Source organism: Panulirus ornatus, chromosome 28, assembly GCF_036320965.1.
Source record: "Panulirus ornatus isolate Po-2019 chromosome 28, ASM3632096v1, whole genome shotgun sequence".
Lineage (NCBI taxonomy): Eukaryota > Metazoa > Arthropoda > Malacostraca > Decapoda > Palinuridae > Panulirus > Panulirus ornatus.
In genome coordinates this window covers 21,663,056-21,679,300 of record NC_092251.1, presented here as the reverse complement: position 1 = coordinate 21,679,300, position 16,245 = coordinate 21,663,056, and the positions used below count along the sequence as shown (strand labels likewise).

General features: G+C 41.6%; 1 protein-coding gene across 2 annotated transcripts in view; it reads right to left on the bottom strand.

The window, feature by feature from the left end:
- The window catches only part of LOC139757891 (alpha-2-macroglobulin receptor-associated protein), a 92,408-nt gene that overhangs the window by 30,413 nt on the left and 45,750 nt on the right, over positions 1-16,245 (bottom strand). For both annotated transcript variants that reach the window (XM_071678812.1, XM_071678811.1), the window contains exons 4-5: positions 8,323-8,430; positions 73-166 (exon numbers count right to left, since the gene is read on the bottom strand). In XM_071678812.1, coding sequence (XP_071534913.1) covers positions 73-166; positions 8,323-8,430 — 202 coding nt within the window. The remainder of the gene's footprint in view (positions 1-72; positions 167-8,322; positions 8,431-16,245) is intronic.

Sequence of the window (16,245 nt, the reverse complement as noted above, 5' to 3'; positions counted from 1 at the left end):
CATACAGGAAGAGAACTTACTTCTTTTGTGATTTGGGGGTAACTTCCCATTTACCCATTATCTTACAATTACCTTATTGTATTAGTAGGATTTGGCTCTGACTTTGATGAGGGTGCCTCCAAATCTTGAAAGGCATCAAAACGCCGAACATCATTTTCGAGGTTATCTGTATAAAATAAATCACACATGAAAAACAGTACAACAAACTTATCTCAAATCTTTACACCTTTTCTTAATACATAATCCATAAATTCAGAAAATGAAAGATCTATGAAACATATGAAATATACACAGCTGTTATGAGTTTTTACAATGGAATTAGTGCATGTGTAAGAATAAGTGAAGGTATAAGACAGTGATCTGAAATAAATGTGGGAATGCATCAAAGCTGTGTGAAGTAACCAATGTTGTTTAAGTTTCTATGGATCTGGAAAGAATGAATGAGGCCATAGTTACAATATCGAGGTGATACTATAATGTTTGCTAAACCAGAGAAAGCATGGGAAAGAGTGGCAGGTTATTTCAATAAAGCATTCATGAAGAGAATATTGAAAGTGAATACAATTAAAAGTAACACTAATTTCTAAAAGATATGGGATATCAAAGCATATCAGCTTCATGGTCAAGAACTGTAAGATTTGGATGAGTTTGATATTTTGGTGTAAAGTTCAGTGAGGACAGAAGTGACAAAGGGAAATAAGAGGGGAAGAGTATGGGAGGGAAAGACATGGTGGGAGAATGAGTGGAATGGTGTGTGTGAGGGAGGCATGTAAGGACAGGGCTAAGTGGAGACTATTTTGCCGAGGCCACCTCCTTGATGGGAGTTCTCCGAGAGAATTGGCATTAGAGATGTAGATACACAGAGGGAGAGACAGGACAATAGCGGTAGAACTGAAATCTCATTTCAAAACTGAAATCCCACTATCATTTTTTTTTTTTTTTTTTTATTTTGCTTTGTCGCTGTCTCCCGCGTTTGCGAGGTAGCGCAAGGAAACAGACGAAAGAAATGGCCCAACCCACCCCCATACACAATGTATATACATATACGTCCACAAACGCAAACATACATACCTATACATCTCAATGTACACACATATATACACACACAGACACATACATATATATCCATGCACACAATTCACACTCTGCCTTTATTCATTCCCATCGCCACCTCGCCACACATGGAATACCATCCCCCTTCCCCCTCATGTGTGCGAGGTAGCACTAGGAAAAGACAACAAAGGCCCCATTCGTTCACACTCAGTCTCTAGCTGTCATACAATAATGCCCGAAACCACAGCTCCCTTTCCACATCCAGGCCCCACACAACTTTCCATGGTTTACCCCAGACGCTTCACATGCCCTGATTCAATCCACTAACAGCACGTCAATCCCGGTATACCACATTGATCCAATTCACTCTATTCCTTGCCCTCCTTTCACCCTCCTGCATGTTCAGGCCCTGATCACACAAAATCTTTTTCACCCCATCTTTCCACCTCCAATTTGGTCTCCCACTTCTCCTCGTTCCCTCCACCTCCGACACATATATCCTCTTGGTCAATCTTTCCTCACTCATTCTCTCCATGTGCCCAAACCATTTCAAAACACCCTCTTCTGCTCTCTCAACCACGCTCTTTTTATTTCCACACATCTCTCTTACCCTTACATTACTTACTCGATCAAACCACCTCACACCACACATTGTCCTCAAACATCTCATTTCCAGCACATCCACCCTCCTGCGCACAACTCTATCCATAGCCCACGCCTCGCAACAATACCACATTGTTGGAACTACTATTCCTTCAAACATACCCATTTTTGCTTTCCGAGATAATGTTCTCGACTTCCACACATTCTTCAAGGCTCCCAGGATTTTCGCCCCTCCCCCATCCTATGATTCACTTCCGCTTCCATGGTTTCATCTGCTGCCAGATCCACTCCCAGATATCTAAAACACTTTACTTCCTCCAGTTTTTCTCCATTCAAACTTACCTCCCAATTGACTTGACCCTCAACCCTACTGTACCTAATTACCTTGCTCTTATTCACATTTACTCTTAACTTTCTTCTTTCACACACTTTACCAAACTCAGTCACCAGCTTCTGCAGTTTCTCACATGAATCCGCCACCAGCGCTGTATCATCAGCGAACAACAACTGACTCACTTCCCAAGCTCTCTCATCCACAACAGACTTCAAACTTGCCCCTCTTTCCAAAACTCTTGCATTCACCTCCCTAACAACCCCATCCATAAACAAATCAAACAACCATGGAGACATCACACACCCCTGCCGCAAACCTACATTCACTTTCAGTTGATATTCATTCATATACTGATCATCTAGCAGAGATCCCCGTTTCTTTATCACTAAGATGGCTCCTTGAAAAGTCTTGCACCGATTTAACATGAAGGAATAAAAAGGAATTCAAACAGCAACAGATCACTAGGTCCTTTTGAGGCAATTTGTGATGATACAAGATATACCAAACAGATCAGTGTGGTAAAAGTTGGAAGGAAGAGAGATTATCTAAAGAGAAAAACCTGTAAACTATCAATGTAAGAGAGTGCACATAATGTAAGTTGCGTGTTGCCTTGACATGAAATATTTATCAGATTTATTTCTTAACACGTATATAGTACTGCTTTCAACCACTCTAATTACAAAATCATTCCATGTGTTTACAATTCCACTGAAGAAAGATCACTTTGCCTTATTCAAAGTAAAACGTTTGCTCATGAGTTTGAATTCATTACTACAAATGAAATCGCACGAATCAAATCTTAAATAGCTTGTTAAATCAAGGATTTTAAAGCCTTCAAAAATTCTGAGAACACGTACTGAATCACCTCTTAAACTTCTTTCAAAACTAAACAAATTCAAGATATTTTCATTAAGTTAGCTGAAATGGCACGAGCAACTGAGGCCCAAATCAAGGCTATCCCATTAATGATATATATCTTTTTTTTACTATACTTTGTCGCTGTCTCCCGCAATAGCAAGGTAGCGCAAGGAAACAGACGAAAGAATGGCCTAACCCACATACACATGTATATACATACACGTCCACACACGCACATATACATACCTATACATCTCAAAGTATACATATATATTGGAAAGGATCACAATTTTGGGTGTGATCAAGATATTCCTACGAGTCCACTGGGAAAATGAAACACGATAAGTTCCCAACTTATCATGTTTCATTTTCCCCGTGGACTCATAGGAATACAAATATATACACACAGACATATACATATATACACACGTACATAATTCATACTGTCTGCCCTTTTTCATTCCCATCGCCACCCCGCCACACATGAAGTGACACCCCCCTCCCCCCGCATGTGCACGAAGCTACGCTAGGAAAGAAAACAAAGGCCACATTTGTTCACACTCAGTCTCTAGCTGTCATGTATAATGCAACAAAACCACAGCTCCCTTTCCACATCCAGGCCCCAAAGATGCTTCACATGCCTTGATTCAATCCATTGACAGCACGTCAACCCTAGTATACCACATCATTCCAATTCACTCTATTCCTTGCATGCCTTTCACCCTCCTAAATGGTCAGGCCCCAATCACTCAAAATCTTTTTCACTCCATCTTTCCACCTCCACTTTGGTCTCCCAGTTCTCCTCGTTCCCTCCACCTTTGACACATATATACTCTTTGTCAATTTTTCCTCACTCATTCTCTCCATGTGACCAAACCATTTCAAAACCCTCTTCTGCTCTCTTAACCAAACTCTTTTTATTACCACACATCTCTCTTACCCTCTCATTACATACTCAATCAAACCACCTCACACCACATATTGTCCTCAAACATCTCATTTCCAGCACATCCACCCTCCTGCGCACAACTCTATCTATAGCCCACGCCTCGCAACCATATAGCATTGATGGAACCACTATTCCTTCAAACATACCCATTTTTGCTTTCCAAGATAACGTTATTGACTTCCACACATTTTCCAACGCTACCAAAACTTTCGCCCCCTCCCCCACCCTATGATTCACTTCCACTTTCATGGTTACATCTGCTGCCAAATCCACTCCCACATATCTAAAACACTTCACTTCCTCCGGTTTTTCTCCATTCAAACTTACCTCCCAATTGATTTGTCTCTCAACCCTACTGTACCTAATAACCTTGCTCTTATTCACATTTACTCTCAGCTTTCTTCTTTCACACACTTTACCAATCTCAGTCACCAGCTTCTGCAGTTTCTCACACGAATTAGCCACCAGCGCTGTATCATCAGCCAACAACAACTGACTCACTTTCCAAGCTCTCTCATCCACAACAGACTGCATACTTGCCCCTTTCCAAAACTCTTGCATTCACCTCCCTAACAACCCCATCCATAAACAAATTAAACAACCATGAAGACATCACGCACCCCTGCCGCAAACCAACATTCCCTGAAAACCAATCGCTTTCCTCTCTTCCTACAAGTACACATGCCCTATATCCTCGATAAAAACTTTTCACTGCTTCTAACAACTTACCTCCCACACCATATATTCTTAATACCTACCACAGAGCATCTCTATCAACTCTATCATATGCCTTCTCCACATCCATAAATGCTACATACAAAGCCATTTGATTTTCTTAGTATTTCTCACATACACTTTTCAAAGCAAACACCTGATCCACACATCCTCTACCACTTCTGAAACCACAATGCTCTTCCCCAATCCGATGCTCTGTACATGCCTTCACCCTCTCAATCAATACCCTCCCATATAATTTACCAGGAATACTCAACAAACTTATACCTCTGTAATTTGAGCACTCACTCTTATCCCCTTTGCCTTTGTACAATGGCACTATGCAAGCATTCTGCGAGTCCTCAGGTGCCTCACCATGAGTCATACATACATTAAATATCCTTACCAACCAGTCAACAGTACAGTCACCCCCTTTTTTAATTAATTCCACTGCAATACCATCCAAACCCGCTGCCTTGCCGGCTTTCATCTTCCGCAAAGCTTTTACTACCTCCTCTCTGTTTACCAAATCATTCTCCCTAACCCTCTCACTTTGCACACCACCTCAACCAAACACCCTACATCTGCCACTCTATTATCAAACACATTCAACAAACCTTCAAAATACTCATTCCATCTCCTTCTCACACCACCACTACTTATCATCATCTCCCCATTTGCCCCCTTCACTGATGTTCCCATTTGTTCCCTTGTCTTACGCACTTTATTTACCTACTTCCAAAACATCTTTTTATTCTCCCTAAAATTCAATGATAATCTCTCACCCCAACTCTCATTTGCCCTCTTTTTCACCTCTTGCACCTTTCTCTTGACCTCCTGCCTCTTTCTTTTACACATCTCCCAGCCATTTGCATTATTTCCCTGCAAAAATCATCCAAAAGCCTCTCCCTTCTCTTTCACTAATAATCTTACTTCTTCATCCCACCACTCATTACCCTTTCTAATCTGCTCACCTCCCATACTTCTCATGCCACAAGCATCTTTTGCGCAAGCCATCACTGCTTCCCTAACTACATTCCATTCCTCCCTTACTCCCCTTACATCCTTGGTTCTCACCTTTTTCCATTCTGTACTCAGTCTCTACTGGTACTTCCTCACACAAGTCTCCTTCCCAAGCTCACTTACTCTCACCACTCTCTTCACCCCAACATTCTCTCTTCTTTTCTGAAAACCTCTACAAATCTTCACCTTTGCCTCCACAAGATAATGATCAGACATCCCTCCAGTTGCACCTCTCAGCACATTAACATCCAAAAGTCTCTCTTTTGCATGCCTACCAATTAACACATAATCCAATAATGCTCTCTGGCCATCTCTACTACTTACATATGTATACTTATGTATTTTTTTTTTTTTTGCTTTGTCGCTGTCTCCCGCATTTGCGAGGTAGCGCAAGGAAACAGACGAAATAAATGGCCCAACCCACCCCCATACACATGTATATATATACATCCACACACGCAAATATACATACCTACACAGCTTTCCATGGTCTACCACAGACGCTTCACATGCCCCGATTCAATCCACTGACAGCACGTCAACCCCGGTATACCACATCGATCCAATTCACTCTATTCCTTGCCCTCCTTTCACCCTCCTGCATGTTCAGGCCCTGATCACACAAAATCTTTTTCACTCCATCTTTCCACCTCCAATTTGGTCTCCCACTTCTCCTTTGTTCCCTCCACCTCCGACACATATATCCTCTTGGTCAATCTTTCCTCACTCATTCTCTCCATGTGCTCAAACCATTTCAAAACACCCTCTTCTGCTCTCTCAACCACGCTCTTTTTATTTCCACACATCTCTCTTACCCTTACATTACTTACTCGATCAAACCACCTCACACCACACATTGTCCTCAAACATCTCATTTCCAGCACATCCATCCTCCTGCGCACAACTCTATCCATAGCCCACGCCTCGCAACCATACAACATTGTTGGAACCACTATTCCTTCAAACATACCCATTTTTGCTTTCCGAGATCATGTTCTCGACTTCCACACATTCTTCAAGGCTCCCAGGATTTTCGCCCCCTCCCCCACCCTATGATCCACTTCCGCTTCCATGGTTCCATCCACTGCCAGATCCACTCCCAGATATCTAAAACACTTTACTTCCTCCAGTTTTTCTCCATTCAAACTTACCTCCCAATTGACTTGACCCTCAACCCTACTGTACCTAATAACCTTGCTCTTATTCACATTTACTCTTAACTTTCTTCTTTCACACACTTTACCAAATTCAGTCACCTGCTTCTGCAGTTTCTCACATGACTTAGCCACCAGCGCTGTATCATCAGCGAACAACAACTGACTCACTTCCCAAGCTCTCTCATCCACAACAGACTTCATACTTGCCCCTCTTTCCAAAACTCTTGCATTCACCTCCCTAACAACCCCATCCATAAACAAATTAAACAACCATGGAGACATCACACACACCTGCCGCAAACCTACATTCACTGAGAACCAATCACTCTCCTCTCTTCCTACACGTACACATGCCTTACATCCTCGATAAAAACTTCTCACTGCTTCTAACAACTTGCCTCCCACACCATATATTCTTAACACCTTCCACAGAGCATCTCTATCAACTCTATCATATGCCTTCTCCACATCCATAAATGCTACATACAAATCCATTTGCTTTTCTAAGTATTTCTCACATACATTCTTCAAAGCAAACACCTGATCCACACATCCTCTACCACTTCTGAAACCACACTGCTCTTCCCCAATCTGATGCTCTGTACATGCTTTCACCCTCTCAATCAATACCCTCCCATATAATTTACCAGGAATACTCAACAAACTTATACCTCTGTAATTTGAGCACTCACTCTTATCCCCTTATGTATATCTCTCTTTTTAAACCAGGTATTACCAATCACCAGTCCTCTTTCAACACATAAATCTACAAGCTCTACACCATTTTTGTGTGAAAGACTGAACACCCCATGTACACCAATTATTCCCTCAACTGCCACATTACTCACCTTTGCATTCTAATCACCCATCACTATAACCCAGTCTCGTGCAGCAAAACTACTAACACACACACTCAGCTGCTCCCAATTGCTTCTCATGATCTTTCTTCTCATGCCCAGGTGCATATGCACCAATAATCATCCATCTCTCTCCATCCACTTTCAGTTTTACCCACATCAATCTAGAGTTTACTTTCTTACACTCTATCACATACTCCCACCACTCCTGTTTCAGGAATGGTGCTACTCCTTCCCTTGCTCTTGTCCTCTCACTAACCCCTGACTTTACTCCCAAGACATTCCCAAACCACTCTTCCCCTTTACCCTTGAGCTTCATTTCACTCAGAGCCAAAACATCCAGGTTCCTTTCCTCAAACATACTACCTATCTCTCCTTTATCTCATCTTGGTTCGTCCACACATATTTAGACACCCCAATCTGAGCCTTCGAGAAGGATGAGCACTCCCCACGTGACTCCTTCTGTTTCCCCATTTAGAAAGTTAAAATACAAGGGGTGATGGGCTTCTAGCCCCCCGCTCCCGTCCCCTTCAGTTGCCTTCTACGATACGTGAGGAATGCGTGGGAAGTATTCTTTCTCCCCTATCCCAGGGATACTACCATTCTATAAGAATACTGTATGTAAGGAACAAACTGATAAAATGGTGAATGTGGATAGCATATAGAAATTTAAAATGCTGTATGACAGTAGAAAAATGAGATACTGCCCTATGACTGCAGAACTCCCTTCCTATACAATTCAAAAGGTTATTACACAAATGTACTCAAACTTACTTTGCTCATTTTCCATCTTGACAGAAGCACTGTTGAGCAAAGAATAATATTCATCAATTTTGTCCTGGTGGTGTTGAAACTCCTCCTTAAGTGCCTTTAACTCAGCCTCTGGAATACAAAAACAAAAGAAAAACTTTTCAAGACATTTATTCTGCATAATTGTAATTGCAATAGGCCACTGTTCATTTGTTCCTCACACTACCTGGCTTGGCCATAAAAAAGAAATGAAATTTTCCATCTTCATGCAAATGAAACACCGAAAGTATATTATCATCAGAGACTTCAACAACAAACAAAATCAAACTAAATTAGTACAAGCTGTTAATCAACAACAATTTCACTAGACGATTATACATCACCTACTCTACAAGACAAGTGGAATTACTGACAAAATGGATACCAGTGGAATAAAAAACATACAATACATTTCTCAGATCATGCAGCAATGTTCAGCATAAGTTTTTGATGTTTAAAGTAATACCAATTAATCATATCTTGTACCTAATGAATTTTCTACTATTGATACATGTACAGTGATAGAAAACTGACCATGTAAACTATGCATAATTATAATTTTCTACAATAAAAAGGGTTGTAATGTGTCATATTATGTCAAAATCACATGGAATTCTAATTTCTGAAAAGTCTTGAAATTTGGGTACAATTCTCCAGCCTGACTTTCAAAGTTAGGCTGGAAGGGGCAGGCTTGTGGATAAAGTGCATGATTATCTTTACTGTACACCTGTTTTCTAAGAGAAGGCAACTCCAGCTATATAAATAAAGACTATGAGAAAAAGGTTTTGAACTCTAGAATTCAGCTCAGTAGATAACTTTTCAAAAATGCACCTGTTCTGTATGGTGAGGGATGGGTGTACTATGTAATTTCATCCTCAGTAACTCATGTTGTGATAATAAGGGGCATATGAAGCAGTCAGGAGGAAACAGCAAACTGGTAAGTGGGGCTTGGCCATGGTTTGATGATCATTTTATGATGAGTATAATCTATCAATGTCTGGCACAGTTATGATGGTGGACACCATTTTAGAATCCAAACTTCTTCAGTATAGTGTATTCTGTAATTATATCTCTAATAGCAGTTTATCAAGGGTAAGGGGCTAGTGAGGGGCATAAGGAGGTGAGTCAATTACTTCATGCAGATGAAACTGTGCTAGCAGTAGATTCATGTGAGAAACTACAGGGGCTGGTTTCTGCAGTTTGGGAAAGTGTATGAAAGAAGATTAAGAGTAATTGAATAAAAGCAGGGATGTTAGGTTTAGTAATGCAAAGGGACAGGTTAGATTAGATGAGGTGTGAGTATGAATGAAGAAAACTTGGTGGAAGTGAGGTGTTTTAGATACCTGAAAGTGGGTAATGCAGCAAACAGAACCAGGGAAACTGAAGTGAGCATAAGGTGGGTAAAGAGTGAATGCCCTTGGTACAATGAGAATACGTGGAGAGAGGAGTTAATATCTGGGAAGGTTAAATGATGGGGATGTTTGAAGGTATAATAGTCCTGACAGTATTGTATGGAAGCAAGGCATGGGTTCTGGATGAGAACATACAAAAGAGGGTGAACGTGTTGGAAATTAAACATCTGAGGACAATATGTGGTGTGGGGGGGGGGGGTGTTTATTATGTAAGAAATAATACAGTAAGAGAGGTGTGGTAATGAGAAGAGTACAACTGAGAAAGCTGAGAAAGGCATGCTTAAATGCTTTGGATTATGATGAGAATGAATGAAGAGCAGTCAACAAACATGGTATATGTACCAGAAGAGGAGGGGACAAAGAGAAAAGGGAAACCAAAGTGGAGATGGAAGAACATGATGGAAAAGGTTTTGAGTGCCCAAGACTTGAACAAGAACAGGGAATAATACAAGCATGGATCAGAGTAAACTAGAGTGACAATAAACAGGGAGCAACATGCTTTCCAGGGTATATGAAGCAATGTGGGGGGGGGAGCCACAGAAAGGTCCTCAACCAACTGAAACAAATACTTGACTCTGGTAAAATTATGCACTGTCACCTGATGCTTTCAGCTTACCTCAAACAATACCGATATATATCACTCCAGGCTCTGGCATCCCTGGTATCCCCACCCAATCCCCCAGAGCAGCTGGGTATACAAAAAAATTAGTCTGAATTTTTGTAAAATATGCTTCAGAAAAAACTGCACCTTAACAACTAAAAAGTTGAAGAACAAATAAAAATACTCTTTACTACTTATATGCTCTAGAAACAGTCACAAACTCATCCCGGGGTTCAGAAGGGTGGTGGTATTTATAAACAGCTGAAAATTCTGCCCATGACAGCAAACCAGAAGTCTAAAAGGGCTATAGTTGCTCATATTACATGTGTACACTACCAAAACTATGTAACATACCTATGCAGTTATAAGATAAAGTAAAGGAGCAAAAGAAATCAACTTACAGCATGATCATTCAAGGTAGTAGCGGAAAAAGCATTTGGAAATATTTCCTGGGCAAAACCCCGGAGATTCCATGTGCAGTTGCAAGACCAGTGTCACAAATGTATACTCTCAATAGGTTTATATTATCATCTCCAATACTATAAATAATCTAGCAATATGCCACAACATTACTAATGAAAACATTCTTATAAAAGTAATAAAGATGGAGTATTAGGAAGGTCAGTGACAGCTGCATCATGAGACAAAATTTCAGTGGTTGTCAAGTTGCATTCATTTCTGCCTCACCAACACATGGATTGTTGCCATTCTGTCCATGAACATACAATCTATCCTTGTCACACAAAATATTTGACACAACCTAACTCTACATTTTCAGGCAGTAGGCACCATTAGCAACCCTATCTTTTAGCAAAATGGTATAAGCAACGGAGAAAAGTAGTAGGTAGGAATATCAGGCAGGAGCATTATGTAAAAGTAGTTGGTAAGTACATTAAGCAGGACCATTAGAGGTCACCAGTTATAAAGAATTTTACCAAGGCCATCCCTTTGAGAAAGTTCAGAGAGGAAACAGGCATCAGAATTATAGATAGATAGTGATGGAGCAGCTGTACTCACTTTGGCCAGCATATTATGACTGAGGTAATTTTCTTTTCTTTATAGTGATAAATATGACATGGGCAAAACATGGCCCATATATATATATATATATATATATATATATATATATATTTTTTATATATATACATATATATATATATATATATATATATTCCCTCAAAGGCCCAGTCCTCTGTTCTTAACGCTACCTCGCTAATGCGGGAAATGGCGAATAGTATGAAAAAAAAAAAAAAAAAAAAAAAAAAAATTATTTTTTTTTATTATACTTTGTCGCTGTCTCCCGCGTTTCCGAGGTAGCGCAAGGAAACAGACGAAAGAAATGGCCCAACCCCCCCCCATACACATGTATATACATACGTCCACACACGCAAATATACATACCTACACAGCTTTCCATGGTTTACCCCAGACGCTTCACATGCCTTGATTCAATCCACTGACAGCACGTCAACCCCGGTATACCACATCGCTCCAATTCACTCTATTCCTTGCCCTCCTTTCACCCTCCTGCATGTTCAGGCCCCGATCACACAAAATCTTTTTCACTCCATCTTTCCACCTCCAATTTGGTCTCCATCTTCTCCTTGTTCCCTCCACCTCCGACACATATATCCTCTTGGTCAATCTTTCCTCACTCATCCTCTCCATGTGCCCAAACCACTTCAAAACACCCTCTTCTGCTCTCTCAACCACGCTCTTTTTATTTCCACACATCTCTCTTACCCTTACGTTACTCACTCGATCAAACCACCTCACACCACACATTGTCCTCAAACATCTCATTTCCAGCACATCCATCCTCCTGCGCACAACTCTATCCATAGCCCACGCCTCGCAACCATACAACATTGTTGGAACCACTATTCCTTCAAACATACCCATTTTTGCTTTCCGAGATAATGTTCTCGACTTCCACACATTTTTCAAGGCCCCCAGGATTTTCGCCCCCTCCCCCACCCTATGATCCACTTCCACTTCCATGGTTCCATCCGCTGCCAGATCCACTCCCAGATATCTAAAACACTTCACTTCCTCCAGTTTTTCTCCATTCAAACTCACCTCCCAATTCACTTGACCCTCAACCCTACTGTACCTAATAACCTTGCTCTTATTCACATTTACTCTTAACTTTCTTCTTCCACACACTTTTCCAAACTCAGTCACCAGCTTCTGCAGTTTCTCACATGAATCAGCCACCAGCGCTGTATCATCAGCGAACAACAACTGACTCACTTCCCAAGCTCTCTCATCCCCAACAGACTTCATACTTGCCCCTCTTTCCAAAACTCTTGCATTTACCTCCCTAACAACCCCATCCATAAACAAATTAAACAACCATGGAGACATCACACACCCCTGCCGCAAACCTACATTCACTGAGAACCAATCACTTTCCTCTCTTCCTACACGTACACATGCCTTACATCCTCGATAAAAACTTTTCACTGCTTCTAACAACTTTCCTCCCACACCATATATTCTTAATACCTTCCACAGAGCATCTCTATCAACTCTATCATATGCCTTCTCCAGATCCATAAATGCTACATACAAATCCATTTGCTTTTCTAAGTATTTCTCACATACATTCTTCAAAGCAAACACCTGATCCACACATCCTCTACCACTTCTGAAACCACACTGCTCTTCCCCAATCTGATGCTCTGTACATGCCTTCACCCTCTCAATCAATACCCTCCCATATAATTTACCAGGAATACTCAACAAACTTATACCTCTGTAATTTGAGCACTCACTCTTATCCCCTTTGCCTTTGTACAATGGCACTATGCACGCATTCCGCCAATCCTCAGGCACCTCACCATGAGTCATACATACATTAAATAACCTTACCAACCAGTCAACAATACAGTCACCCCATTTTTTAATAAATTCCACTGCAATACCATCCAAACCTGCTGCCTTGCCGGCTTTCATCTTCCGCAAAGCTTTCACTACCTCTTCTCTGTTTACCAAATCATTTTCCCTAACCCTCTCACTTTGCACACCACCTCGACCAAAACACCCTATATCTGCCACTCTATCATCAAACACATTCAACAAACCTTCAAAATACTCACTCCATCTCCTTCTCACATCACCACTACTTGTTATATATATATATATATATATATATATATATATATATATATATATATTTTTTTTTTTTTTTACTTTGTCGCTGTCTCCCGCGTTTGCGAGGTAGCGCAAGGAAACAGACGAAAGAAATGGCCCAACCCCCCCCCATACACATGCATATACACACGTCCACACACGCAAATATACATACCTACACAGCTTTCCATGGTTTACCCCAGACGCTTCACATGCCTTGAATCAACCCACTGACAGCATGTCAACCCCGGTATACCACATCGCTCCAATTCACTCTATTCCTTGCCCTCCTTTCACCCTCCTGCACGTTCAGGCCCCAATCACACAAAATCTTTTTCACTCCATCTTTCCACCTCCAATTTGGTCTCCCTCTTCTCCTCGTTCCCTCCACCTCCGACACATATATCCTATTGGTCAATCTTTCCTCACTCATTCTCTCCATGTGCCCAAACCACTTCAAAACACCCTCTTCTGCTCTCTCAACCACGCTCTTTTTATTTCCACACATCTCTCTTACCCTTACGTTACTCACTCGATCAAACCACCTCACACCACACATTGTCCTCAAACATCTCATTTCCAGCACATCCATCCTCCTGCGCACAACTCTATTCATAGCCCACGCCTCGCAACCATACAACATTGTTGGAACCACTATTCCTTCAAACATACCCATTTTTGCTTTCCGAGATAATGTTCTCGACTTCCACACATTCTTCAAGGCCCCCAGAATTTTCGCCCCCTCCCCCACCCTATGATCCACTTCCGCTTCCATGGTTCCATCCGCTGCCAGATCCACTCCCAGATATCTAAAACACTTCACTTCCTCCAGTTTTTCTCCATTCAAACTTACCTCCTAATTGACTTGACCCTCAACCCTACTGCACCTAATAACCTTGCTCTTATTCACATTTACTCTTAACTTTCTTCTTCCACACACTTTACCAAACTCAGTCACCAGCTTCTGCAGTTTCTCACATGAATCAGCCACCAGCGCTGTATCATCAGCGAAAAACAACTGACTCACTTCCCAAGCTCTCTCATCCCCAACAGACTTCATATATATATATATTTTTTTTTTTTTATACTTTGTCGCTGTCTCCCGCGCAAGGAAACAGACGAAAGAAATGGCCCAACCCTCCCCATACACATGTATATACATACGTCCACACACGCAAATATACATACCTACACAGCTTTCCATGGTTTACCCCAGACGCTTCACATGCCTTGATTCAATCCACTGACAGCACGTCAACCCCGGTATACCACATCGCTCCAATTCACTCTATTCCTTGCCCTCCTTTCACCCTCCTGCATGTTCAGGCCCCGATCACACAAAATCTTTTTCACTCCATCTTTCCACCTCCAATTTGGTCTCCCTCTTCTCCTCGTTCCCTCCACCTCCGACACATATATCCTATTGGTCAATCTTTCCTCACTCATTCTCTCCATGTGCCCAAACCACTTCAAAACACCCTCTTCTGCTCTCTCAACCACGCTCTTTTTATTTCCACACATCTCTCTTACCCTTACGTTACTCACTCGATCAAACCACCTCACACCACACATTGTCCTCAAACATCTCATTTCCAGCACATCCATCCTCCTGCGCACAACTCTATCCATAGCCCACGCCTCGCAACCATACAACATTGTTGGAACCACCATTCCTTCAAACATACCCATTTTTGCTTTCCGAGATAATGTTCTCGACTTCCACACATTCTTCAAGGCCCCCAGAATTTTCGCCCCCTCCCCCACCCTATGATCCACTTCCGCTTCCATGGTTCCATCCGCTGCCAGATCCACTCCCAGATATCTAAAACACTTCACTTCCTCCAGTTTTTCTCCATTCAAACTCACCTCCCAATTGACTTGACCCTCAACCCTACTGTACCTAATAACCTTGCTCTTATTCATATTTACTCTTAACTTTCTTCTTCCACACACTTTACCAAACTCAGTCACCAGCTTCTGCAGTTTCTCACATGAATCAGCCCAGCGCTGTATCATCAGCGAACAACAACTGACTCACTTCCCAAGCTCTCTCATCTCATCCCCAACAGACTTCATACTTGCCCCTCTTTCCAATACTCTTGCATTTACCTCCCTAACAACCCCATCCATAAACAAATTAAACAACCATGGAGACATCACACACACCTGCCGCAAACCTACATTCACTGAGAACCAATCACTTTCCTCTCTTCCTACACGTACACATGCCTTACATCCTCGATAAAAACTTTTCACTGCTTCTAACAACTTTCCTCCCACACCATATATTCTTAATACCTTCCACAGAGCATCTCTATCAACTCTATCATATGCCTTCTCCAGATCCATATATGCTACATACAAATCCATTTGCTTTTCTAAGTATTTCTCACATACATTCTTCAGAGCAAACACCTGATCCACACATCCTCTACCACTTCTGAAACCACACTGCTCTTCCCCAATCTGATGCTCTGTACATGCCTTCACCCTCTCAATCAATACCCTCCCATATAATTTACCAGGAAGACTCAACAAACTTATACCTCTGTAATTTGAGCACTCACTCTTATCACCTTTGCCTTTGTACAATGGCACTATGCACGCATTCCGCCAATCCTCAGGCACCTCACCATGAGTCATACATACATTAAATAACCTTACCAACCACTCAACAATAGTCACCCCTTTTTTTAATAAATTCCACTGCAATACCATCCAAACCTGCTGCCTTGCCGGCTTTCATCTTCCGCAAAGCTT